The sequence below is a fragment of the Cetorhinus maximus genome, chromosome 2, assembly GCF_964194155.1.
Source record: "Cetorhinus maximus chromosome 2, sCetMax3.hap1.1, whole genome shotgun sequence".
In the NCBI taxonomy this organism is placed as follows: Eukaryota; Metazoa; Chordata; class Chondrichthyes; order Lamniformes; family Cetorhinidae; genus Cetorhinus; species Cetorhinus maximus.
The window spans coordinates 40,960,002-40,985,362 of record NC_135880.1 but is presented as its reverse complement, the minus strand read 5'-3'; the positions used below and the strand labels follow the sequence as shown (position 1 = coordinate 40,985,362).

General features: G+C 40.7%; 2 protein-coding genes across 6 annotated transcripts in view; both read right to left on the bottom strand.

Moving 5' to 3' along the window:
* Positions 1 to 18,072, bottom strand: part of LOC144693742 (beta-1,3-galactosyl-O-glycosyl-glycoprotein beta-1,6-N-acetylglucosaminyltransferase 4-like) — a 497,013-nt gene extending 478,941 nt beyond the window's left edge. Inside the window, exon 1 of the mRNA XM_078563717.1 lies at positions 18,011 to 18,072. Within this exon, the coding sequence (XP_078419843.1) occupies positions 18,011 to 18,039 (29 nt within the window). The 5' untranslated portion in view covers positions 18,040 to 18,072. The remainder of the gene's footprint in view (positions 1 to 18,010) is intronic.
* LOC144693724 (ceramide transfer protein) overlaps positions 1 to 24,304 on the bottom strand; it is a 134,393-nt gene extending 110,089 nt beyond the window's left edge. For all 5 annotated transcript variants that reach the window (XM_078563665.1, XM_078563692.1, XM_078563674.1 and 2 more), the window contains exons 1-2: positions 24,067 to 24,304; positions 23,149 to 23,283 (exon numbers count right to left, since the gene is read on the bottom strand). In XM_078563665.1, coding sequence (XP_078419791.1) covers positions 23,149 to 23,283; positions 24,067 to 24,159 — 228 coding nt within the window. In that variant the 5' untranslated portion in view covers positions 24,160 to 24,304. The remainder of the gene's footprint in view (positions 1 to 23,148; positions 23,284 to 24,066) is intronic.
* Between the last annotated feature and the right edge of the window lie 1,057 nt (positions 24,305 to 25,361).

Genomic DNA, 25,361 nt, shown 5'->3' with positions numbered 1-25,361 from the left:
TTTCTTGAAATATGTACAGGAGAACTTTTTAGGTTAATATGTAGGGGGTCCAACAAAGGATGGCACAGTGCTGGACCTAATTCTGGGGAATGAAGCCGGACAGGTGGCCGAGGTGGCGGTGGGGGAGCGTTTTAGTGACAGCGGCCACAACATGGTACAATTTAAGCTTGCTATGGACAAAGAAATAGACAAGTTGCAAAAAAATGTTTTGGATTGGAGGAGAGCGGATTTTAGTAAAATAAGGCGGGATCTGGCCAAGGTTGACTGGGATCAGCTACTTGTGGGGAAATCTACAGAAAAGCAGTGGGGGGGGCGTTCAAAAAGGAAATGGGGGAGGGTACAGGTTCAACATGTTCCCTCTAGGGTGATAGGGAGGAGTAACAAGCCCAGAGAACCATGGATGACTAGAGATATTCAGGATACGATGAAAAGGAAAAGAGAGGCTTTTAGCAGGTACAAGGGGAGCAAATCAGCGGAGGCATTAGCGGAGTACAGAAAGTGCAGGGTGGAGCTGAAGAAAGCAATTAGGAGAGCAAAGAGGGGATATGAGAAAGCTCTGGCTGGTAAAAGTAGGGAAAAACCCAAGATATTCTATAAGTATATCAATGGGAAGAGGACACCCAGGGAAAGAGTAGGGCCCATTAGGGACCAAGGGGGCAATCTATGAGTGGAGCCAGAGGGCATTGGTAGACCGTTGAACGAATACTTCATATCCGTCTTCACCCAAGAGAATGAGAATGAAGGTGTGGAACTCAGGGAAAGAGGTTGCGAGGTTCTTGAGCAAATTGAATTAGGGAGTGACAAGATATTGGAGGCGTTGGCAGACTTAAAAGTGGACAAATCTCCAAGTCCGGATGATTTGTGTACCAGGCTGATGAGGGAGGCAAGGAAGGAGATCGCAGGGGCTCTGACCCAAATTTTTAATTCCTCTCTGGCCACGGGGGAGGTGCCAGAGGACTGGAGAACAGCTAATGTGGTTCCGCTATTTAAGAAGGGTTGTAGAGATAAGCCAGGGGACTACAGACCAGTGAGTCTCACGTCAATGGTAGGGAATCTATTGGAGAAAATTCTGAAGGAGAGAGTCTATCTCCATTTGGAGAAGCAAGGTTTGAACAGAGATAAGTCAGCATAGCTTTGTCAGAGGGGGGTCATGCCTAACAAATTTGATTGCATTTTTTGAGGAGGTGACCAGGTGTGTAGATGAGGGTAGTGCAGTTAATGTAGTTTATATGGATTTCAGCAAAGCCTTTGACAAGGTCCCACATGGGAGACTTATAAAGAAGGCAAATGCACATGGGACACAGGGTAATTTGGTAAGGTGGATTCAAAATTGGCTTAGTTGTAGGAGACAGAGGGTGATGTCAGACGGCTGCTTTAGTGACTGGAAGCCCGTGTCCAGTGGCAGACCACAGGGATCTGTGCTTGGTCCCCTATTATTTGTCATTTATATAAACGACATAAATGACTATATGGGGGGTAGGATTAGTAAGTTTGCGGATGACACAAAGATTGGCCGGGTGGTTAACAGTGATGTTGAGCGTCTTGGGCTACAGGAAGATATATACGGGATGGTCAAATGGGCAGATAAGTGCCAGATGGAATTTAACCCTGAAAACTGTGAGGTGATACACTTTGGAAGAAGGATTAATTTGACAAGGAAGTATTCAATGAACGGCATGACATTAGGAAGTTCTGAGGAACAAAGGGACCTTGACATGTATGTCCATAGATCTCTGAAGGCGGAGGGGCATGTTAGTGGGGTGATGAAAAAGGCATATGGGACACTTGCCTTTATCAATCGAGGCATAGATTACAAAAGTAGGGAGGTCATGTTGGAGTTGTATAGAATCTTAGTGAGGCCACAGCTGGAGTACTGTGTGCAGTTCTGGTTGCCACATTGTAGGAAGGAGGTGATTGCACTGGAGGGGGTGCAGAGGAGATTCACCAGGATGTTGCCTGGGATGAAACATTTAGGTTATGAAGAGAGGTTGGATAGACTTGGGTTGTTTTCGTTGGAGCAGAGAAGACTGAGGGGTGACCCGATCGAGGTGTACAAGATTATGAGGGGCAGGGACAGGGTGAATAGGGAGCAGTTGTTCCCCTTAGTTGAAGGGTCAGTTACAAGGGGACATAAGATCAAGGTGAGGGGCAGGAGGTTTAGGAGGGTATGTGAGGAAAAACGTTTTTACCCAGGAGGGTGGTGATGGTCTGGAACGCACTGCCTGGGAGGGTGGTGGAGGCAGGTTGCCTCACATCCTTTAAAAAGTACCTGAATGAGCACTTGGCACGTCATAACATTCAAGGCTATGGGCCAGGTGCTGGTAAATGGGATTAGGTAGGTAGGTAGGTCAGGTGTTTCTCACGTGTCGATGCAGACTCGATGGGCTGAAGGGCCTCTTCTGCACTGAGAGATTCTGAATTACAGCACCTGTGCACATCTCAGGTCTTCCATGGGGTCCTGGCACGCATCTCCCAACTAGCGTCCCATCTCCGCTGATCCAGATACCAGAAGATTTGGGCCATATTTCAAAAGGAAACTGGATGACCACTTGATGGAAATAAACTAACAGGGCCACAGGGCTAGAGCAGAGAACGAGATTGACTGGATTGCTCTGCAGAGAGCCAACATGGACTTGATGGGCTGAATGGCCTCCTTCTGTGCTGTGATGCTTTGACTCTAGTTCAGGTCATACTTAATCTGTACAAGGGTTCATGTTACCTCAGTAACCTCGTAATATCATGAGCAGTTCACTGAGAAGCTGGGTTTGACTGTATAAGCAAACCTTTGTAATAGGCTCAAGAAAAAGAATCACTAATGTGGCCAAATTGCAACTCAATTATATAGGTATATGTAAGAATACCAAAGTAACAAATGATAGAAAATACCCTTGTAAACCTTATTTCCAAACACTGCCACTGAAATAAATGCTTACCACAGTTTAGGAAAAAAGGGAGACTGAAACCTTGGTGCTTTTATTGAAATAAACCTTAATTAACAATCACACTAGTCTATCCGAATGCATTTTTTTTTTTGTTTTAGTATGAATCTGAACATGTCTTGATTTTCTACAAGATATGGCATGTAAACTTTTGGTTTATTACCAAGCAAGCCAACTCAAGAATTTCCCCCTGCAAACGAGACAGGAGTGACTTTGCACAAGCCTAATTGAGGTAAAAGCAAAATACTGCGGATGCTGGAAATCTAGAACAAAAACACTTAATTGAGGTCTGCTTTTTACTCCCTCTATTTCAGTCAACTTCAAGTTCATCATGTTAAATCATTCATGTAACCAATTTTATAAAGTTCAACACTGAAACTGCAGGGACTGGATTTGAAAGTCCAACAGATCAAGGCCACAACAACAGTTCTGTGCTTGTTTTCAATTCAGGCTTGTTTGATTTTACTGTTTTAAAAGGAGCTGCATGCCTCAATTTCCTTTAAATAGTAGACAGTTATCCTCAAAAAAAAACCTGTAAACAGGCTGCAATGACTGACTAAATATATATTACATTAAAATTAAGTGGATGTTAAACCTCTCAGTAAGTTTAGTAGGATTGTCAATGTTATTTTTCAGTTCAGAGGGATCATTCCTGATCATCATGCTTGCTGCAACCTGTCAAGTTGTTGGTACCATATCAACTACCTCTAATAAGGCTCCCTACACAGACATAAAATCGCGTTTCATTCCAACAGGTGTTTATTAGATCCTTCCATCCTCAACTAGGTACATTAGATTCTCTGACAGCAGTCCGGTAGGTTTTCAATAACATTCCTAGGATTAGTCATTACTGCAAAGAAAGAGGCCATTCAGCCCATATTCTTAGCTTCCTCAATTTTTCATGTTTAGTCCCACTGATCACTTATCAGCAATCAACATATTCCACTATAATGACATACAGTATAGGAGAAACTTACTTATAAATGTCTTGTGAAACATTTTTTCTTATTTGTTCAAAGGATGTGGGCGTCACTGGCTAGGCCAGCATTTACTGCCCATCCCTAGGTGCCCTCGAGAAGGTGGCGGTGAGCCACTTTCCTGGACTGCTGCAGTTCATGTGGTGTAGGTATTGTTAGCATCAATCTTTCAGTGTCTGCCAAACTGAGCTTTGATTAGGTGGCTTGATCCTCCTGCTCAGTAGTCCATCATACAGCATTGCTCCCAAAAAGTAAATTTGGATACAAAAGTGAAAAAGAAGTCAAAAGAAGTCAATAAAGGAGAAAACAAAAAGGGAAATAATAAATCTGGTTCCTATGGACACAAATCTAAACTGGCTTCTTTTGGAAACACAGTGAAACAAAGTGACTGGAAAATTGGTAGAACTGCCTCAGCTTCTTCTTGATACCCGTGTCTCAAACAACTTAGCATACCAAGTTTGGAAGACTGAAACATGAATCCAATAAACAATCTCAATCTTAAATGACATGAAAACTAACAAATTTGCATTATAACATATTTCACATCTTCAGGGCATCCCAAAACACGTCACAACTGATTAAGTAAAACAGTCATTATATAAGCGCAGCCACCAATTTGATCACAGGCCTGAAAAATTTATTTTGGCTAAGTTAGAACATAAGAAATAGGAACAGGAGAAGACCATTCGGCCCCTCGAGCCTGCTCTGCCATTCAATAAGATTATGGCTGATCTTGTGTTTTGATTTCCACATTCCCATCTAACCCCGATAACCCTTGATTCCCTTGCCTAACAAGAATATATCTACCTCTGCCTTAAAAATATTCAATTATCCCACCTCCTTCGCCTTCTGAGGCAGAGTGTTCCAAAGTCACACAACCCCGAGAAAAAATTTCGCCTCATCTCTGTCCTAACAGGGCGACCCCTAATTTTAAAACAGTGCCCCCTAGTTCTGGACTCACCCACATGAGGAAACATCCTTTTGATATCCACCTTGTCAAGACCATTCACTATCTTATATACTTCAATCAAATCACCCCTCACTCTTCTAAGTTCCAGTGGAAACGAGCCCAGTCTGTCCAACCTTTCCTCATAAGACAACCCATTCACTCCAGCTATCAATCTAGTAAACCTCCTCTGAACCACTTCTAATGCATTTACATCCTTCCTCAAATAATGAGACCAAAACTGCACACAGTATTCAAGGTGTGGTCTCACCAATGCCCTGTATAACTGAAGCATAGCATCCTTACGTTTATGTTCAATCCCTCTCGTAATAAAGGATAGCATTCCATTAGCCTTCTTAGTTATTTGCTATACCTGCATACTAACTTTTTGTGACTCATGTACTAGAACATTTAGATCCCTCTGCACCTCAGAATTATGCAGCCATTGTCCATTTAAGTAATACTCTGCTTTTTGGTTCTTCCTGCCAAAGTGAACAACTTCACATTTTCCCACATTATACTCCATTTGACAGATCTTTGCCCACTCACTCAACCTATCTATATCCATCGGCAACCTCATGGCCACTTCACAGCATACTTTCCTACCTATCTTTGTGTCATCTGCAAATTGAGCTATCATGTCTTCGCTTCCCTCATCTAAATTGTTGATGTAAATAGTAAAATATTGAGGCCTCATCACAGACCCCTGTGGAACTCCACTCATCACATCCTGCCAATCCAAAAAAGACCCATTTATACATACTCTCTGCTTTCTGCCAGCCAGCCAATCTTCTAGCCAGGCTGATATGTTACCCACTACACCATGCGCTTTTATTTTCTGTAATCAGCTGTGATGTGGCACCTTATCAAATGCTTTCTGGAAATTCAAGTACAGCATGTCTACAGGCTCCTCTATACCCACAGTGCATGTTACTCCTTCAAAAAACTCCAATAAACTGGTTAAACATGATTTTTCTTTCACAAAACCATGCTGACTCTTCCCAATTGCCTTGAGCTCTTCTAAGTGCCCAGCTACTACCTCCTTAATGATCGATTCTAACAACTTCCCCACAACAGGCTCAAGCTAACTGGCCTATAGTTTCCCATTTTCTGCCTCCCTCCCTTCTTGAATAGAGGGGTTATATTTGCTACTCTCCAGTCTGATGGAACCTTTCCACAATCTGGGCGAATCTTAAGACCCTAGGATGTAGTCCATCAGGATCCGGAGACTTGCCAGTCCGCAGCTCCAATTTGCTCGGTACCGTTACCCTCGTGATTTCAATTTCAGCAAGTTACTCTCTCCCGTTCATCCCAGCTATTACTGGGGTGTTTTTTGTATCCTCTATAATGAACACAGAAGCAAAATATTTGGTCATTTCTTCTGCCATTTCCTTATTATCTACTATTAACTCCCCACTATCACTCTCTAGAGGACCAACACTCACTTTACTTACTCTTTTCCTTTTTTAATACCTGTAGAAACTCTTGCTATCCGTTTTTACATTTCTAGCTAGCTTCCTCTCATACTCTAATTTCTTTCTCCTGATGAACCCTTTAGTCATTCTCTGCCATTCTTTATATTCTGTCCAATCATCTGTCCTGCCACTCATCTTTGTGGAGTTGCATGTTTCCTTAAGTTTGATGCTTTACTTAACTTTAGTTAACCTTGGATGGCAGGTCCTCCCCTTAGAATTTTTCTTTATAATAGGAATGTACTTATTCTGAATGCTCTGAAATATCTCCTTAAACGTATGCCACTGCTTCTCTATTGATCTACCCCCTAGCCTAGTTTCCCAGTTCACTTCAGCCAGCTCAGCTTTCATTCCCACATAGTTGCCCTCATTTAAATTTAAGATCCTGGTCTTAGACCCACTCTTGTACCTTTCAAACTGGATGGAAAATTCAATCATATTGTGGTCGCTGCTAATTAGGGGTGCCTTTACTCTGATGTCATTAATTAATCCTGTCACATTACACAATGCCAAGTCTAATATAACTGCTCTCCGGTTGGTTCTAGAACATACTGCTCTAAGAAACTATCTTGAAAGCATTCTAAGAATTCCTCATCCAGGCTACTACCGCCAATCTGATTTTTCCAGTTTATATGTAGATTAAAATCACCCATGATTATTGCTATCCCTTTATCACAAGCACACAATAGTTTCTCTTGAATACTTTGCCCTACACTGTGGGTACTGCTAGGAGGCCTGTAAACCACTCCCACTAAAGACTTTTTTCCCCTACTATTCCTCATCCCCACCAAAACCGATTCTGCACCCTGATCTCCTGAACCAAGGTCTCTCTTTGATCAACAGTGCTACCCCTCCACTTTTACCTAGCTTCCTATTCTTCTTGAATGTCATGTACCCTTCAATATTAATGACCCAACCTTTGTCATCCTGGAGCTACATCTCTGCAACTGCTATCTAATCATATTTATTTATTTCAATGTGGGCAATTAATCCATTTACTTTGTTATGAATGGTACATGCATTCAGACAGAGAGCCTTCAGTTTTGTCTTTTTGTTACCTTTGTAACAACTAGTCTTGACTGTTGATGTATTCTTAGGTTTTTTCTCTCTGTCCCTTCCTGCCATTCTATGACCCTCATTTCTCATAATACTATTTTGCTCTCCTGTCTTGAATCTACACCTTGAATTGCGACCTCTACCCAAGCTTGGTCCCTCACCCCTTGTTTAGTCTAAAGCCCTCTCTACTTCCCTAGTTATACGATTTGCAAGAACAGTCATCCCAGCATAGTTTAGGTGTAAACCATCCCAACAGTACAGTCCCCACTTTCCCCAGTACTGATGCCAGTGCCCCACAAATCAGAACCCACTTCTCCCACACCAGTCTTTGAGCCACGCATTCATCTCTCTAATCTTATTTGCTCCATGCCAATTTGCACATGGCTCTTGTAATAATCCAGAGATTATTACCTTTGAGGTTCTGCTTCTTAATTTGGTACCTAGCTCCTCATACTGACTCTGCAGAATTCTTTTCTAGTTCTACCTATGTCATTGGTACCTACATGGAGCACGACAACTGGATCCTACCCCTCCCACTGCAAGTTCCCCTCCAGCCCTGAGCAGATGTCCCAAACCCTGGCACCGGGCAGTCAAAATAGCTGTCTGGACTCTTGCTCTTTGCTGCAGAGAACAGTGTCAATGCCCCTCCCTATACCAGTCCCTACTACCACTACATTCCTTTCTGCTCTCCCCACTTGAACGGCTTCCTGTACCACAGTGCCATAGCCAGTCAACTCATCCACCTTGCAGACTTTGCTTTCATCCACACAGGTTGCGAGCACCTCAAACCGATTTGATAATTGCAAAGTCTGAGGCTCCTCCACTACTGTCTGCTCGGCCCCATTACCTGCCTCACTGACAGTCACATCCTCCTGTCCCTCACTGCTGACCAGAACAGGTGTCCCTCTTCTAAGAGGTGTGACTGTCTTCTGGAACAAAGTATCCAGGTATTTCTCCCCCTCCCTTATGTTGCGGTGTCTGCATTTCGGCTTCCAGGTCAATAATCCTTATCCGGAATTCCTCAAGCTGCTTACACTTCCTGCAGATGTGTTTGTCATGGAAAGCCTTGGCGGCCAAAAGCACCCACAGCTGCAACATAACGCCTGTCCCACCATTATAACTTATGTTATTTTGTTAATTTATTTTAATTACTTTCTTCCTATGTATGCTACAATTTACTGCGTTTATTGAATGCCAGTACCACTGATAACTAAAGGTTATATACTTAACTACAAAGGTATGTCTTTTAGATGTTTGTTTTAATTATCTTATTTTAAGCTGATTTTTCACACACTGTCCCTTAGACTGAGCACTTGCCAGCCAATCAACTTGCTAGCTTTCTGTGACATCCGCAGGTCCACTCTGCTCCAACTCTCAGCAAGGTAGGCCTCACTCAAATTCCCGATCCGTATTAATAGGCACTCCTCAGCTCCTGACCGTCTCCTGCAGATCCACTCCACTCCGACTCCCAGCAAGGTGGTGCAGGAGATGTTAGCAAACACACAAGGAGAACTCCCCTGCTCTTCAAATAGTACCCTGGCATCTTTCAAATCCACTTTAACAGCCAGACAGGGCTAAATTTCATGCCTTAACAAAAAGGCAGCACTGAGCTCAGACAGCCTTCCTTCAGTCTTACACTGAAGAGAGAATCTAGATCAAACAGATTCAGTTATTCAAAAAAGGCTCAATTGTGGCACTCTTTTGCCTCATTCTCACTCCATATTTGAGCATTTAAATGAGGCCCATTTGTCCCCTCAGGTAGAAGTAAATATGGCGTGACAATGCCAAGAGCAGGCAAGTTTCCAAGTTGTTGTTGCAGAAAGCCAGCATGGACATGGCAGGGCAAATGGTGCTCTTCTGTGCTGTAACCATTCTATAATTTTCCTGGTGTCCTGGCCAATACTTATCCCTCAAACATAACCAACAAAATAAAAAGGGATTATCTCACTGCTGTTGTGGGACCATGCTCTGCACAAATTGGTTGCCACATTTCACTACCTTACAACAGTGGCTACACTTCAAAAAGACCTAATTGGGTCTGAAGCAATTTGGAACATCCTGACGTCATGAAAGGTATATAAACTTAAGGCCTTTCTTTATATATTTATTATAACACACCAAGTGTGAAGCTCAGGAATAAATGAAGAATTGCATCTCAAAGCACAGGTCATTACTGGACATATTGTCATGAGAATGAACAGAGTAACATTTAATTCAAACTTAAAATGATCATGCTTTCATGCTCTTTCCTCGCTTTTACATTCACAGTTTTTTTAACTTCTAAAGCTTTATTTCAATGATGTACAGGTAACAATAGTACAATTGTTGCTTATGCAAGTACTTCAACTAGAATCCTTGCACAATATCTAGTTTGTGATGAACTGCAATTTCCTGGAGCAAAACACTGGAAAGACCAAAGTCATTGCCTTCAACCCTCAAGAAGCTCCATACCCTTGCCAATTCCACTCCTATCTGGTATTGTCTCAGCCTGAGCTAGACTGTTTGCAACCTCAGCATTCTATTCAACCCTGAGCCAAGTCTCCAACTTCGTACCTGCTCCATCACAATGACAGTCTACTTCCAACTCTGTAATATCACCAACCTCTGCCTGCCTATTGCTGAAATCCTCATCCAAGCCTACATAGGTTGCAAGGCTTTCCTGGCCGGCCTTCCATCAACCCTGCATTCACTTTAGCTCCTCCAAAATTCTTCTGCCTCTATCCCAACTGCTCACCCTCATTAGCCTACATGAGCTGCTGGTCCCCTACCGCCTCTTTTAAAATTCTCCTCCTTGTGTTTAAATCTCTTCATGGCTTTGCCCTCCCCATATCTGCAATCTTCTCCAGCCTTACAGCCACCCACTTTCAAAACACTGCCTTCCACTGATTATAGCTTAATGCATCTACCCTCACCACTTCATCCACCACTTTCCATCCACCAAACCCCAGGCTCTGGAATTGCCACCCAAAGCCTCTGCCTCTCCACCATTCGCCTCCTTAAAAGCCATCCCTTTGACCAAACATTTGATCACTTCTCATCTCTCCTCCTTTGACCCAGCATTGAATTTGTTTATAGACTTACACCTCTACAAAGCATCTTAGAATTGTTTTTCCATATTGTAAGGGTTATCTACATGCAAATTGCTGTTGAACTGGTTTCATTTTGACCACTAGTATACTCACTAGCGATATCAGTTTGATTTGTCTATAATTATTTCATTTATCCCTTTCTGAATAGTAGCACTACATTGGCAATTGTTCAGTGGTACAACTTCTACAGGAAGTCTTTGCTGAATGTCATCCCGCACAGCCTCATTTTGCTTAGTCATTCTCCAATTAGAACCCTGCATTAGCATTGCATTGCTGCTGTTTTACGATAAATTCACTGTACGTCTGGACGTTGTCGTGCAACTGCCATGTTGAGCCCAGGTAAGGTGGGAAGCAGGAAATCTTGGGAGGGGCTTATGAGTTTCAGACAGACTTCTTCACATAACACCATTTAATATCGCAAAATCATTTCAGCAAAGCTTTCTTCCCTGTTTTGGCTCATCATCATCACCCTTTTATAACATCTTAAATTAGGTAACCACATGCCATTCCTGCTACATTGTTTAACGAAGCTAGCAGATTTCCCACAATGATGCTCATAGAAAATGGGTGGGTGAATAATAAAAATAAAGGTGCAAATTTGACAAATTTATAGCACAAATGTAAATTGAGTTTAACACAGAAAAGATTGTTTTATAAAATATCTTCCTCAAGTGTAATCAATTCCAAAAATAAAAAATATAATCAGCAAATTAAACCTAGTAAATAAATAACATGAGCAATTTTGATAATTCTAAAATGGAATGAAGAACTTTGTGAATAGTGAGGTGTGTGGTGCAGTGTTTCAACAATTGGTGTCTTGTCAGGTTCTCATGTAAAAGAGTCCCTTTCAGATACAATGTAATTTGGAGCATCTTCAGTTTCTATTTGAGATTGAGCATTTTAAAAAATTTAAGTATTAGATGTAATATTACAGAGTCACTTACCTAAAAGAATATTTTGTTTCATTTGGTCTCAAAAATCATGGGGTAAAATCAAACAAAGTTAGTTGTGTCTCTCTTTTATACACAGCATACTTAGTTTCCACTAAATTAAATACAAGTTGTGTTATTTTGGGAATTTGGTTACGATTGAGATTGTGAAATGCTGTCAGGGCAGGAAAGAGAGTTTGGTTTGACAATGAATGATAAAGTCTGCATTGGGAAGCATAATTGTCAGAGCATCTGAAGTGTTTGTGGTGCTGAGAAAGTAACATTTTAGAAATGGACCATACACAGAAATGAGGTCTCAAGTTCGGTCAACAATAACTATGATATTGCCACATTGCAAATTCTGTAATGTTATTAATGGAAGAGCAAAGTCATTAAGTAAGCTGGCAGAAGGATAAATAGACTGTTTTTGGATTGGAAGCATAAGGTTTCCATGCTCTGAACTGACCAAGGTTTTGCAAAAGGAGATTTTTGAAAAAATAGAAATGCTTAACATTAGAAAAATTGCAGCAGCATCATTGTCATAACAATAGTCAAGGAGTGAATTTGAAAAATATACAATGAGATTTTTATTAATTTGAGCTATTACAGGAAGTAAGCCTTTTTTTAAAAAATCAAAAAAATGTTTGGCACTCAGATTTTTCTATATTGCACGTCAGTAAAATCCATTTTGAAAAACAGAATCCAAACTTACCATCAGAAAACGTCTGATATATAAAGCAAAACACTGCAGATGCTGGGAGTCAAATAAACAAAAATGTTGGAAATACTCGGCAGGTCAGGCAGCATCTGTGAATGGAGAACCAAAGGTAACATTTCAGGTGAAAGGCCATTGACCTGAAATGTTACTTTTGAAACCTGAGTTTTTCCAGGTGTTTTTGTTTTTGTTTTGGATTTCCAGCATCCACAGTTTTTTGCTTTGACCTGAAATATTAACTTTGTTTCTCTTACCACAGAAAACACCTGATGTTTCAGTAATTTAGATAGCATTGAAATCTGAAGAATTGGAACAATTTTATGGGTGGGGCTCCTTCTGCACATATTCCTATGACAACAGAACAGTCAGTTTTACACCAGCAGCTTGAAATGGGCCCAGTGAACTGACAGCTGTTTTTCTTCTTTTCACTGAAGTCCACAGAAGAATAATTCAAACTTTTTTTTTGGAGGTTTGTTTCCTGGTCTCGCTGTCACTTTTACTTTTGAAATTAAACATCTTGGCAATACTTTCCAAGTCAATGGAAAATAAAAACTGGCAGAGTGAGAAAAAAAAAATCGACTGCCAATTCACTGTGAGCCCATTTCACGTGGCTGGCGTGAAGCAATTTGACCCCCTTAATGTATTAAAATACCAACAATAAAAGGTACAGAGAAATAAAGGTAAAGTGTTAAGGCCTTAAAATTAAAAAGGTGCAAACTTTATCAGAGACATAAAATAAAGGGTCGGCAAATGCGGGAAGCCTCAAGACACAAAACAGCCACTATATTCTTAATGTTTTGATGCAATAGGTATGAGTGCCAAATTAATGCGATATGATCCTGCTGTGCAGCAAGTCACACCAATAGAATGGGTGAGCAAAAGGGTTGCAACTTCCATTCCTGCATATAGGCCTCAAGATGCTCTTGATAACATTGTTTAAATGAAAACATCTCTTTAACCAAGAGACACAGAAGCTTACTTCCAACCCCTCAGTTCCATCCCAAACTCATACAATCTTGCATCCACAGTATGAGGAGGCCCAGGCAAGCTTCTGCACACAGTGCAGCCAAGTTCAGGCAGCTGCAAATGACAGTCTTTTATTCTCATACTGAGCTGTACACTGATGCTCTTTATCTTGCCCAACAGTTTCTGTTCCAGGTAGACACTACTCATCAATGCAAGTTGTTTGGCAATCACAAAGTATATTCTCAGGTGGTTACACCTTAGATAAGTCATAACTTCACGAACAGATTTTTGTAACTGATTCCATTTACCAGCCCAGCCAGACAATCAAACTGAGCCATATGAATTCATAACTTTCGCATCCTGTTTCACCGAGTTGAATTCACACCCCAAATCTAACCCATAATAAAGATCACTTATTTCAACTTCTACAAAAATGCCCGCCTTGACAAAAGCTCCCTCTCCACACTCTCCACTCTCAACAGGTCTGGACGGTCAGAAATGTCATCTTACAGATGAAACAATAAAACAAGGTCCCATTTACCTGCTCAGATGAATGCAAAAGATCCCATAGTACTATTTTGAAGAAGAACAGGGGTGTTATCCCTGGTGTCCAGGCCAACATTTATCCCTCAATCACATTACAAAAACAGGTTACCTGGGAATTGGCTACAACATTTCCTACATGACAAATGCGGCAATGCTTCATTGGCTATAAAGTGCTTTGAGGCATCCAGTGATCATGAAAATTACTATATAAATGCAAGTCCTTCTTCTCTTTCTTTTACCATTTCAATCTGCCCCCATGCCACTATTTTAACACTGGGCTTAACTCAATCAAAAGAAATGAGTTAATACTGGTGCTGTAACAACAATGATTACAAGATCTTAATGCGAATATCAACAGCAGAATTACCAGCAGGCTGGGAGCAGATTACCGGTCTTCTTGTTCAATAAAAAGAATTACACTGAAGGGAGAAGTATATTTCAACATCTCAAAACACATGTGGCGCACCTTCGTATTAGAAACTCCACTATATTATTCTACAGTCAAAATTCAACGCGCCACAAACACAAATGATATTGTAGAGACTAAAGAAAATCAGTAGGTTGCATCATTTAATCTACAATTAGGCAAAGAACAGACCAAATTAACTAATTACTTTTAGTACCACTTAATAGTTACAGTTGGCCTGATATGTTAAATCATGGTCCTGTAAAGGTTTTTTGGTATCTGATAAAAATGGTGATAGGTTCCTGTGCATGAGTCTCCAAATCAAGTAACTGAGGAACCTACATGTATAGAATTTAGATTTGCTTGATATGGTGTGCAAATCCCACTTACCCAAGGCCAAAGATCTTAAGTGGAGGCTGGCAAGAGTCAAAACTTGGGGTCAATCAAGTGTGTACAGAGAAATTGGAGTTTTGAGCAGCAGAAAATACAGGAGTTTTCTAATGCAAAGTACAAGTGAGTTTTCCAGATGGGATCACCCTACCTGTAAGGTACAGGCTTGCAGTGCAGTGGAAACAACCCCAGCACCTAGTGACAGATGTACAGTACTCTTATTGTTCCATTAGAATTAGATAGTTAATCAGCAGTATCCTGGAGTACTGTGAACATGCCTGGTTCAGGTATTGGTTTACTACAGAGCTTTGACTCTGTTCCAAGCTTCCACCATCAGATGTATCATCTTGCAGCCGCATCAACTTCAAGAGATTTCATCTGTATTTGATCATTTCTCCCAACTTATGTTTAAGTTAGTTAGGGGTCGTAGTGATCAGTATGACACCCTATCAATAGATTGTGTACATGTCTTCCTGCTTCCCTCATTGTTTTAGACCCCTTTTGGCCAAAAGGTTCATTTGTTTCAGGTAATAACACCCTGAAGTACAATAGATACATTTAGTATTAACAGTAGTAACAAAACATATACCATCAGTTTCTAAATGAATATATTGCTGCATACAGACACAATGTACATACATAAGTAGAAATATTTCAAAATTCAAGTCTCCCACCAGTTGACTTCAGTTTTCAAGCACTTAATCTGGTGCCAAAATACAACACTGTTCGTCCCTCCCACTCATCACAAATACACGCAACAGAGAACAAGAAAAAACTTAAACCAGCTTTCCTCACAAAAAAACTGGAAAGCTCTGGTGACTGAAATTTCAAATCCCAGTTCAAGATAAATTGGTGCTTTTTGTTGCTTCACTCTTGCTTGCTTTTGTTGCTTCACTCTTGCTTGCTTTTGTTGCTTCACTCTTGCTTGCTTTTGTTGCTTGCTCTGCCAAACTATCCCCAAAAACAGTTCAACATGATGCAGTCAGCTCCATGCCGTGTAACATAAATCTCCACAAAAGCTCCATTCTTTAAATGAAAAAACTGGTCCAACCTGTTTCACAAACACCAAGTTCAGCTCAAACATCAACATCAAGATGCGAATCACAATACACATAAAAATCTTCAAAGTTAGCATTCCAATAGGAGCGTCTTCTTCAAAAAAATGTAGTTTACATTTGAAGTAGCAACTTCCACATTAAAAGACATGATAATGATTGTAAATGAATACTGAAAGTAGGCAAAAATTACTGCCCAGACTAGTCGACTTTCTTAGATGGCAGACTGCACAAATGAAACATAGTTAATGCAACAATCATATTTTGATGAAAAGGTTTTATTCATATGTCTAAATTCCAAAGCATCACATCCATTTGAATAGCAAAAACCATACCCTTCAATTCAGCATCCTGCTTTCTCCAAAATCAATCGGCCTAATGGGATTGTTTATCCTACTATTTTACAAAACCTAGGTGTTCAAGAAGGCCATATTCAATAATTTACAACAGCATTTATATTCCTGGGTTTGCCACATTAGCAGATATTATTGTACTATTCACAGAATGGAGGCTTACTAATGGGAGTGGTATTTTACATTAAACATTGGAGACATGTCAAGACCATCATCAAAACCTGCCACCATCCCCAGGATGCCAAGAATAAGGGCAGTTATTTAGTTACTCAACTGCTAAGCCTCAATCACCAATTCCTGTGTGTAAATCATGTTTTGATATAATTTGTATTTAGGAAAAAATATTGACACCACACACACACATTCAATGACAAGAGGTTCTGGAACTGTTGAGTTTTGTGCCTTAATGATAGATGCCTAAATTTTGATTTCCTTTCAAGTTCAGACTTGACAATCTGCTTTGCTCTTCTTCTGAAGAACAGTGAATGTAGCTTCTACTTTCTATACTACTTCGGTTTTTCACCTTAGTGTTCCAGCCTATTGCACTCCTATCAACAATAAACAATGTTTTCTTTACTCTCTTTCATTATACCTAACACTATTCACCCTGACCACCTCAGTTTTCCTTCTTCCACATTTTTGATCCTTCAGTCATTTGTTCCACTATTTTTGCTTCAATTTTCTCTAAATTGCACTGTTTGCTCCTTCAGAAGAAAAAAAACTAAATGAAGCAAGAATTTTTTAAAAATCGTATCAAAACATTAATGGAAAGATGTATAAGAACGAACAATGAAAACTAAATAATAAAACAGAACACAGACTGGTAAAAACTGAAGTAAAAGAAAAGCCTATTTACATTTGTATTTCCTTCTTATTGGTGTTGCTGCATACAACATGGAAGAAAAATAAACAGCGAGTCAATATGATAATAAAGAACAAAAAAAGTTGGATATATTCAACATGTCTTGCGGCATTTGGGCAGAGAGGAACACAGTTAACATTTCAGGTCTGTGACCTTTCATCAGAACTCATGAGTATGAGTCAGTCAGTATCATAATCTGTTGAATAACTAAGAGTACGTGAACTTTAAATGCACAAAACTTCTTGAACTGTTCTTGTGATCTATGGCCCAGGGTACATGCTTCCTATAAATCTTTAAAGAAGATTTTAAAAGGAGTAATCTCCCAAATGAGGGACAGAAAGTTGGCGGTTGGACACAAGGAGTATTGATCCAGAATTAGCTGTAAAGTGTTGGTTAGTAAAAGTTTTGCTCTATGGTAAAAATCAGATACCCCAAATTTAATGTGACAAAAATATACAATGCAATACTATTTTCCAACAGAAATTTGCCCTTTCAGTCAGCTGAACATGGAGATCTTATTGCACCAAATAAAACATATGAGGGGTCATGGGGATGTCAGTAAACCATTATGGTGGGGTCATTTTTTTTTGTTCTATCCAACTGAACTTTGAAAAACAGTGGTTAGATTTTGTTCATCACTTCAGCATCTCAAACTAAACCTGTATTGCAGTTCAGAAGAACATTTTGAGCTAAGTTGAAAGAAAGAACCATCTTACATTTACACAGCACTTTTTAAAGGACTAGCATACTGTTTATGCCTTACCTTGTTAAGAGTATTGTCAAGATGTGGGAATTAACTACAGAAATTCATATTACATTCAACGCAAGTACAAAATGGAAAAGATTGGTTAAGTAATTCTCACTGGGGCAATTAAATCTATTAAATCAGTTCAGAAGTAATGCCCCTGATCTATTCTACAAAAATGAGTCAGAAATAAGATTTTTAAGAGACTAAAAGATAAAGCAGCTGGAAAGGTCTGTACTATTAAGTGAACATTCTAAAATTCAGACAGTTTGACCTCCTTATAATGGTGATTCCTTGCTTTGATACAGTTCCTAAGTAGTCATCCTCCATAGCTTGCCCAAGTGAGCATTAAACACGTGTGGAACTAAAAATGAGTGTAGGTGGACTACAGGACTGCATGTGATATCACGGCAAACCTTAAAATCCTCTCACTCAATGCCCATACATACAAACCTCCAGCAAGAGTCAGGATAGAAGTCAGGGTTGGGAACAATGAAACTTTCCCCTTTGAGCCAAAGCTGCTGAGGCCAACTGTAGTGTCCTCCTAAACAAAAACAGAATTACCTGGAAAAACTCAGCAGGTCTGGCAGCATCGGCGGAGAAGAAAAGAGTTGACGTTTCGAGTCCTCATGACCCTTCGAAACGTCAACTCTTTTCTTCTCCGCCGATGCTGCCAGACCTGCTGAGTTTTTCCAGGTTATTCTGCTTTTGTTTTGGATTTCCAGCATCCGCAGTAGTTTTTTGTTTTTATCTCTGTAGTGTCCTCCTGCTGTCTGAACTGAAATCAGGTAACTCACTGAAAACTGGGAATTTACTCTGGGTTTTATAACTCGGCTATTCATCATTTTAACCTTTTGAACCTCAGATCACATTTTGAAAGTTAAACTGATTTCAACATAACTTTTGGCGCTGTGCATTATTATTGCTTAGAATGTGATCCCTCAGTTTAGGACCTTGAATCAAAATTGAGTTGCGGTTTTAAAACATCATCATTTGATTAATTTTCTTGTGGGCACTATGCCAGAGCACAGCGCTATCCAAGTTCTCCACAAAAAATGTATTTCAAAATTGGCAGTCCCATTCAGGATGAGTAGTGCAGGAAATGGAAAAGTCTCAATGACACAGTAGAATGCTTGGGGGACTCAGTGCAGCAGGTCAGCGTGTTTGCTCTCCATTTCATTATGAGTACCGAGCGGAACTAGGTGTCTAAAGTGGCAAGTTTTCAACAGTGGCAACTTACTCACCCTGGGAAAAGAAAAGCTACCAAAACATTTAAAGTGTGTCAACGTATAAAAAAATAACACAAGCTGATCTAACGTTAGTTGAGCTAGACTCCAAAAAGGTGCTGATACCAACTTCAGCTATGGAACAGATACAGCACATAAAATGTACCTCATGTTACTAGATGTGTGTCATCTGGCTTTATATTAGACCAAAAGATTTGAAGCTGCACATAATATTGTGCAACACTCATCATCTCCTCAAACAGTTCACACCCCAACCAATGGCATATCCAAGTATTAATGAACTGCCATATAGTTCGAAATATTCTTTCATGCAAGCACAGTTTGACAGTGTAGAAGGCTATCTGACCCATGGGACCCTTGCTGACTCTCTGAAAGAGCTTTCAACTCAGTCCCACACCCCAGAAACTTTAATTTTTTTCAACTATCCATTCAAGTTCCCTTTACAAGACATGATTCTGTTTCCATCGCTAGCTTTGGTTCAGCATTCCAATTCTAACACCTTCTGCTTAAATGAAACAATTCCCAACCTCTTTGATATGTTAGGGGCAATATTAAATCTGTCATCTCCACTCTGCAAATGGTGAAATAGTTTTTCCCTCTGTATGTCATCAAAAATCCTCTAATTCTGAACATCTCTATCAGAACTCCTCAACCTTCTCTGTTCTAATGAAAAAAATCCTTATTTCTTTAATTCTCCTCATAACCAAATGCTCTCAAGCCAGCACTCAACTTAATGAATCCCTTCTGTAATCTCTCCATTGCCTTGACATCCTTCCTAGTAAGGGCGCCCAAAATCAAGCAATATTCTAACCTATCCACAATCCCAATTTGGAAGGGCACAGTTTATCAAATACTACTGCTGACAAAAATAAGCTCCAAAGCTGTGGTACAATTGTTTGCCTTACTAGATCAGTCAAGTGTTTACTTGAGCTCTCACTCCCTTACCATTGTGGTAACCTATTCTGGGAAATGGTTTGAAAAATATCCTTAGTGCTCTGGTGCCTCAAAAGTGTATTCTATTGTTTTGACAATAATTGATCATTGTACCTGCTTTATTTGATGTTGTGCAAAACAGAACACATTGAAGGTTCATCGATATTTTAATATAAATAACATACTTGAACATATCCACCCTTCCAAACAAATATAATGTACTTAGTCAAGATTTGGTTATAATGGAGAACAAATATATCACCCTTTACATATTCACCTCTCTCAATGTGAAAACAGAGTGTGAGCCAGAACAGCCACACCCAAGGTCCCCTTTTTAACTGATGCTTATCCTGAGTCCAGTAACCTCAGCAATATTAAAAGTTTTAGAAGTTATCTGAGTGCCCTCAGGCTTGGTTGGGCAGCAAAGAGACAGATCTGGTTATCTCCAGATCACTAATCAATGATCTCCTCAGGAAAATACAATTACATTTGACTCCCTTGCCACGCCTTGGCTGAACAGATCAAGACACTCAATCTGGGCTCTCATGATAAATGGGCATTGTATTGCTAACAAACACAAGCACAATTCACTAAGTTTGAGGAAAAAAAGATTGAAGCTTTAATGAAAAGCACTTTAACCTACTTGGAAAAGTGCACACTTTTAATTAAATATCTTGATTGCTATGCTCTGTTTGTACAGACTTAAATATTAAGTATACAATTTTACTACTTCAGTTAAGCATGCTAAGTACAGTAATACTGTGCAGTGTTTAGTGAAAATAAACTACTGTGACAGTGAGTAATGTCTCATCCTAGAAAGTATTTAAAGAGTCCCTCCTGCATTGTTACTTCTGAAGTCCCCCCTTGGCCCCCTTCTATTTCTCATCGACATGCTACCCCTCGGGGATATCATCCAAAAACAAAATATCAGGTTTCACACAGATGCCAACGAGGCTCAACTCTATCTCACCACCACCTCTTTGGACCCCTCTACTCTGATTTGCCACACTGCTTGTTTGACATCCAATATGCGATGAGCAGAAATTTCCTCCAACTAAATAGTGCAAGACTGAAGTCATTGCCTTTGGTACCCACCTCAAACACTGTTCCTCGACCACATTTTCATCCTGGCAACTGCTGATAGAACCATTCACAACCTTGGTTGTGTTTGACCCCAAGATGAGCTTCCAACTACATAACTGCGCCATCACTAACACCGTCTACTTCCACCTCTGTAACATCTTTCATTGGCTTCCAGTGAAACATTTTAAAATCCTCATCCTTCAAATACTTCCATGGCCTTGCAACTCCCTATCACTGGAGCATTCTCAAGCACTACAAGAATTTGAGATTTCTATGCTCTTTCAATTTTGGCTCTTGTGCAACCCCAATTTTAACTCCTCCATCATTGGCAGCCCTGCTTTCAGCTGCCTGGGCCCTATGCTCTGAAATATTCTTCCTAAACTTCTGCTCCTCTCTCCTTCCTCTTTTAAGGTGCTCCTTAAAACCCACCTCTTTGATCAAGGAATCTGGCTTGATACCTCCTTTTGTAGCTCAATGTTTTGATTGCTTTTGCTCTTGCTTAGCGTCATGAGGTATTTTACGTTAAATGCATTATATAAATGTAAGTTGTCGCTGCTGTTTAGCTTTCAGCATTCATTCTTGCCCCAATCCCTGCAATTTCAGAGAACTACTCTCACTCAAGAGCAGGTGATATTTTTCCTAACAACGTTTGAAGTAGTAGTTTGCAGGCCAGTTCCATCACCCCTTTAACTGAAGAAATCTGAGCAGCTCCATAGTGACTGGAAAGAAAGCAGCAACGTGGCAGGTGACTACAGGACCAGCTGACTTTTTTCTCTGCTGAAATACCTTGCCAATTGAGGACTTTCAACTATTCAGATTTAACTTGATTTTTAAAAATTTATTTGAACATGGTCACTGATAAGCCAGAAATAACTGCATAAAAGGTTGGTCCCCCAAGTAAAGATGCTAGAATTTAACTCTGTCAATTCTCTGAAGTGGATATAGATAACTTTAAATTTCCCAAACAAAAAAAAAAGCAATTTCAGATTCCTACAGCTATAAAAAGGTGCTGCTTCAAAATTATGAAAAAATTTTGGTCTTGCCTTATCATTTTCATCACTATGTTCAATGCTCAACAATATTGCTGATCCATGGTCAGTCTACTAGGCACATGCTTAAAGGAAGGACCCTTGCTGCCACCTATTCTCTTTTGCACCTCCTCTACAAGAAAAGCATTCACAACAAACTGGATTTTTAACATGCATTGCCCTGTCAAGGAAGTGATGGTATAGTGGTAATGTCATTGAACTAATAATCCAGAGGCCCAGGTTACTGGTCTGGGGACATGGGTTCAAATCCCACCATGGCAGCACGAAGAATTAAGATTAAAGAAATAAAATCTAGAATTGAAAGTTAGACTCAGTAACGGTGACTATGAAACTATCAATTGTTGTTAAAAACCCATCAGATTCACTACTGTCCTTTAGGGAAGGAAATCTGTCATCCTTACCTGATCTAGGGATAAGCCTTGCCAGCAACACCCATACTCCATGAAGGAATAATTTTTTTTTTAAAAAGTAAAACAGATCTAACACTATCGTTGTTACAATACCTTATATTTCACATTAACTCAAGTGATATGAAGGTGCTCCGAATGGTATATTGGAAGGGCTGTTAAAATTCAAAATGGCTTGGTGGAAGTGCTACATTAGACTCAATGAAGGCGACCTCAATCTCTCGAAAGTTAAGCTCCAATCTTCAGCTTTACCATCAACAGCTAAGTGAATGCCATGCAATACTCCACAAGGAGAGACCCAGTCATTCTGATTGACTTCGAGCAAACAGATTTTAAGAGAAAGAGTTTGAAATGATTATCTTCTATCAAATGGAGCCATGGCACAGCACCTTAGTATTAATACTTTGAGTAGCAGACTGTAAGTTAATACCCAGTTTCCAATTACAACACTGCCTTACATTTTCTATATTATAACAGTGACTACACTTCAAAAGTAGTTCATTGGCTGTAAAGTGCTTTGAGACATCCAGTGTGTGAAAGGCACCATAATTACTATTCCACAGTCATATTCATATTAGGAGAAGACTGGCAAAAAGAATAAGGTTATTGCTGATGAAACTCATTTTCCAATCACATGCGAGATAAAATAAACTCAGGCTGTTTAAAGAGCCATACTGAACTGCAGAATGGTAAGACAATTGCTGTCTACAGCTGCCCAAATAGGTGTTACTTGAGTTCATAAAATAAAAAAATCAAGTTGAACAAGTCAGTCCAATTAGTTCTCAACATAAAACTAGCAGAGAATAGGTCGATATATTAAAAAGCACAAAATTATTAATCCTGTTTTTTACATTAGAGGACAAACTGCAGTACTCAATGGCCAAGGAAATAACTTAGTGAAGTAAATCTACTGTATATTGTACAATAAAAATAGGATGGCGCAAACCAAGGAGAGCAATACAAAAAAAAACTGGCGAACTCACAGTAATGACAGCCTTGCTCAGACAGATTGATCCCCTACAACCATACTCCGTTTCATCTTCAGATTTGTAGTAACTCAAAGTATTGGTTTTTAAAACCACCCATCGGTCCTGCCAACCGTGGATATAGTTGGTCCACTGAAAAAAGACATTAAAACAAACAGTAAGACGCCAAGTTGTGGGCTATTTTGAATTATACTTTGTTATTCAAACGGATCAAAATATTTCATTCCCTGGTGTCGGTATCCTAGAACCTGGATTTACTGTACAAACTCTTGGAAAAATCGCAACACAATCAGCCAGCCGTTCCACAGAAGTACAAACAACTGGCAGATGGGTGCGTTACTCATTCTAACGCCAGTGTTGCAACAACATGAACACGCCCGAGTTCACGGTAAAGTTAAAAAAAAGGCTCCGACACATCAGCCAGCACCAGATCCACACTTTGGACTCGGGGTTAGAGATTAATGTATAACAGATTACAACTTTTACTCTGATTTAAACACAAAGCACGGGGCTGTCAAAATAAAACATCCCTCTCATTATTTAAAAAAAACAGCAACCGATACACTATAAACGAGAATTAAACTCTATGGTTCGGCGACTCCCACTTTAAATAACTTTCCTTCTAATATTAAGCCGTTTGTAATAATCAGCCAGTGCGCGGCTCCGGTAGCCCCGGGTTAGTGTTCGGGGTGAGCGACAGGCCTCAAGAGCTCCAGCTGTCGCATCTCCGTTACCGGGGAGACGGCGAGAAGCGGCTGAGGAGTTGTACAAAATATCGGCGGGGCCCCGGTGGGAGGCGGGCTCTGAATGAACGAGGCCGAGGCTACTCTCCTCTCCGCCCGGGGTTGGGGGAAGAGTATGGGTTACACAGCCAGACCAGCGCCGGAGGAGGAGAAGCTGCGGCCCCGGGCTCACCTTGCTCAGTATCCCGCACAGCTCAACAGGCGGCCCGGACTCAGTGTCCAGATCCTCTTCGGAGGAAGAATTCCAGCTCTGGTTATCCGACATTGAGAGAGAGAGAGACGGGGTGAAGTGACAGTCTGGGATGGCTGGAGAGGAGGAGGGTGGCGGCCGCGGCTTCTGTCGCTGCTTCTCCACTTCCCACTGGCGCTGCAGCTCAAAGCGCCGCCATGTTGGTGACGTCAGCCGCCGTGATCGCGCATGCGCGTGGGAGAGGGCGGTGTTCTGGCTGCCCGTGATGTGACTGACGGCATGCGTCATCACTACTACAACAACAACAACTGGCAATACCAGCCAGGCGTCCCTTCCCGCCTCATGGGTGATGGAACGATGAGAGTGGGTGTCACCTTACAGCTAAGTAAGTGGCTTCCCCTGGAGTAGCCACTGCTAATATCCCAAACTAAGAATGCACTGTCAAGAGCCTTCGAGGAAGCGAAGTCAAAAATATTATCATTGATCGGACAGGGTGTCCAACTCTTAGGGACACTTTAGCCCTGGAATCAGGGACGGGGGGAGGGGGCGGTGGGGTGTTAAATGGGAGATAAACACAGAAAATGCTGGAAAACTCAGCAGCTTTGGCAGCATCTGTGGAGAGAGAAACAGAGTTAACGTTTCGAGCCATGAAGGTTTTATGACTCTTCAGAGTTTTTAGCTGAGTTTTTCCAGCATTTTCTGTTTTCATTTCAGATTTCCTACATCCGCAATATTTTGCTTTTATCTTAAATTTGAAATAGGTTGGGAGTAGGGTCTTGAGACAATAATAGCAGGAGAGGTGGGGTTTAAAATCAACTAAAACTTACAGTTTATCTTGTTGAGACACAACATTATCATCTCTCTGCTGACCAACTCACTCCCTTGCAGTCCCACTCAAATCAGTCAAACTCACCCTGGAGACTCCCAGGATCAGTTTCCCACAAGCTGTCCTAGAAATGCAGAACAAAAGGCATCCCTTAAGGGACACAGGACAAACAGTCAAAATATGGGGCAACCCCTTAAAATATGAGAGAGGAACTCACCAAGGTTCGTTCAAAAGCACCTTCCAACCCCACGACCACTACCATCTAGAAGGACAAGGGCAGCAGACACATGGGAGCACCACCACCTGGAAGTTCCCCTCCAAGCCACACACCATCCTGAATTGGAAATATATCGCTGCTCCTTCACTGTCGCTGGGTCAAAATCCTGGAACTCCCTAACAGCACTCTGGGTGTACCTACACCACATAGACTGCAGTGGTTCAAGAAGGTAGC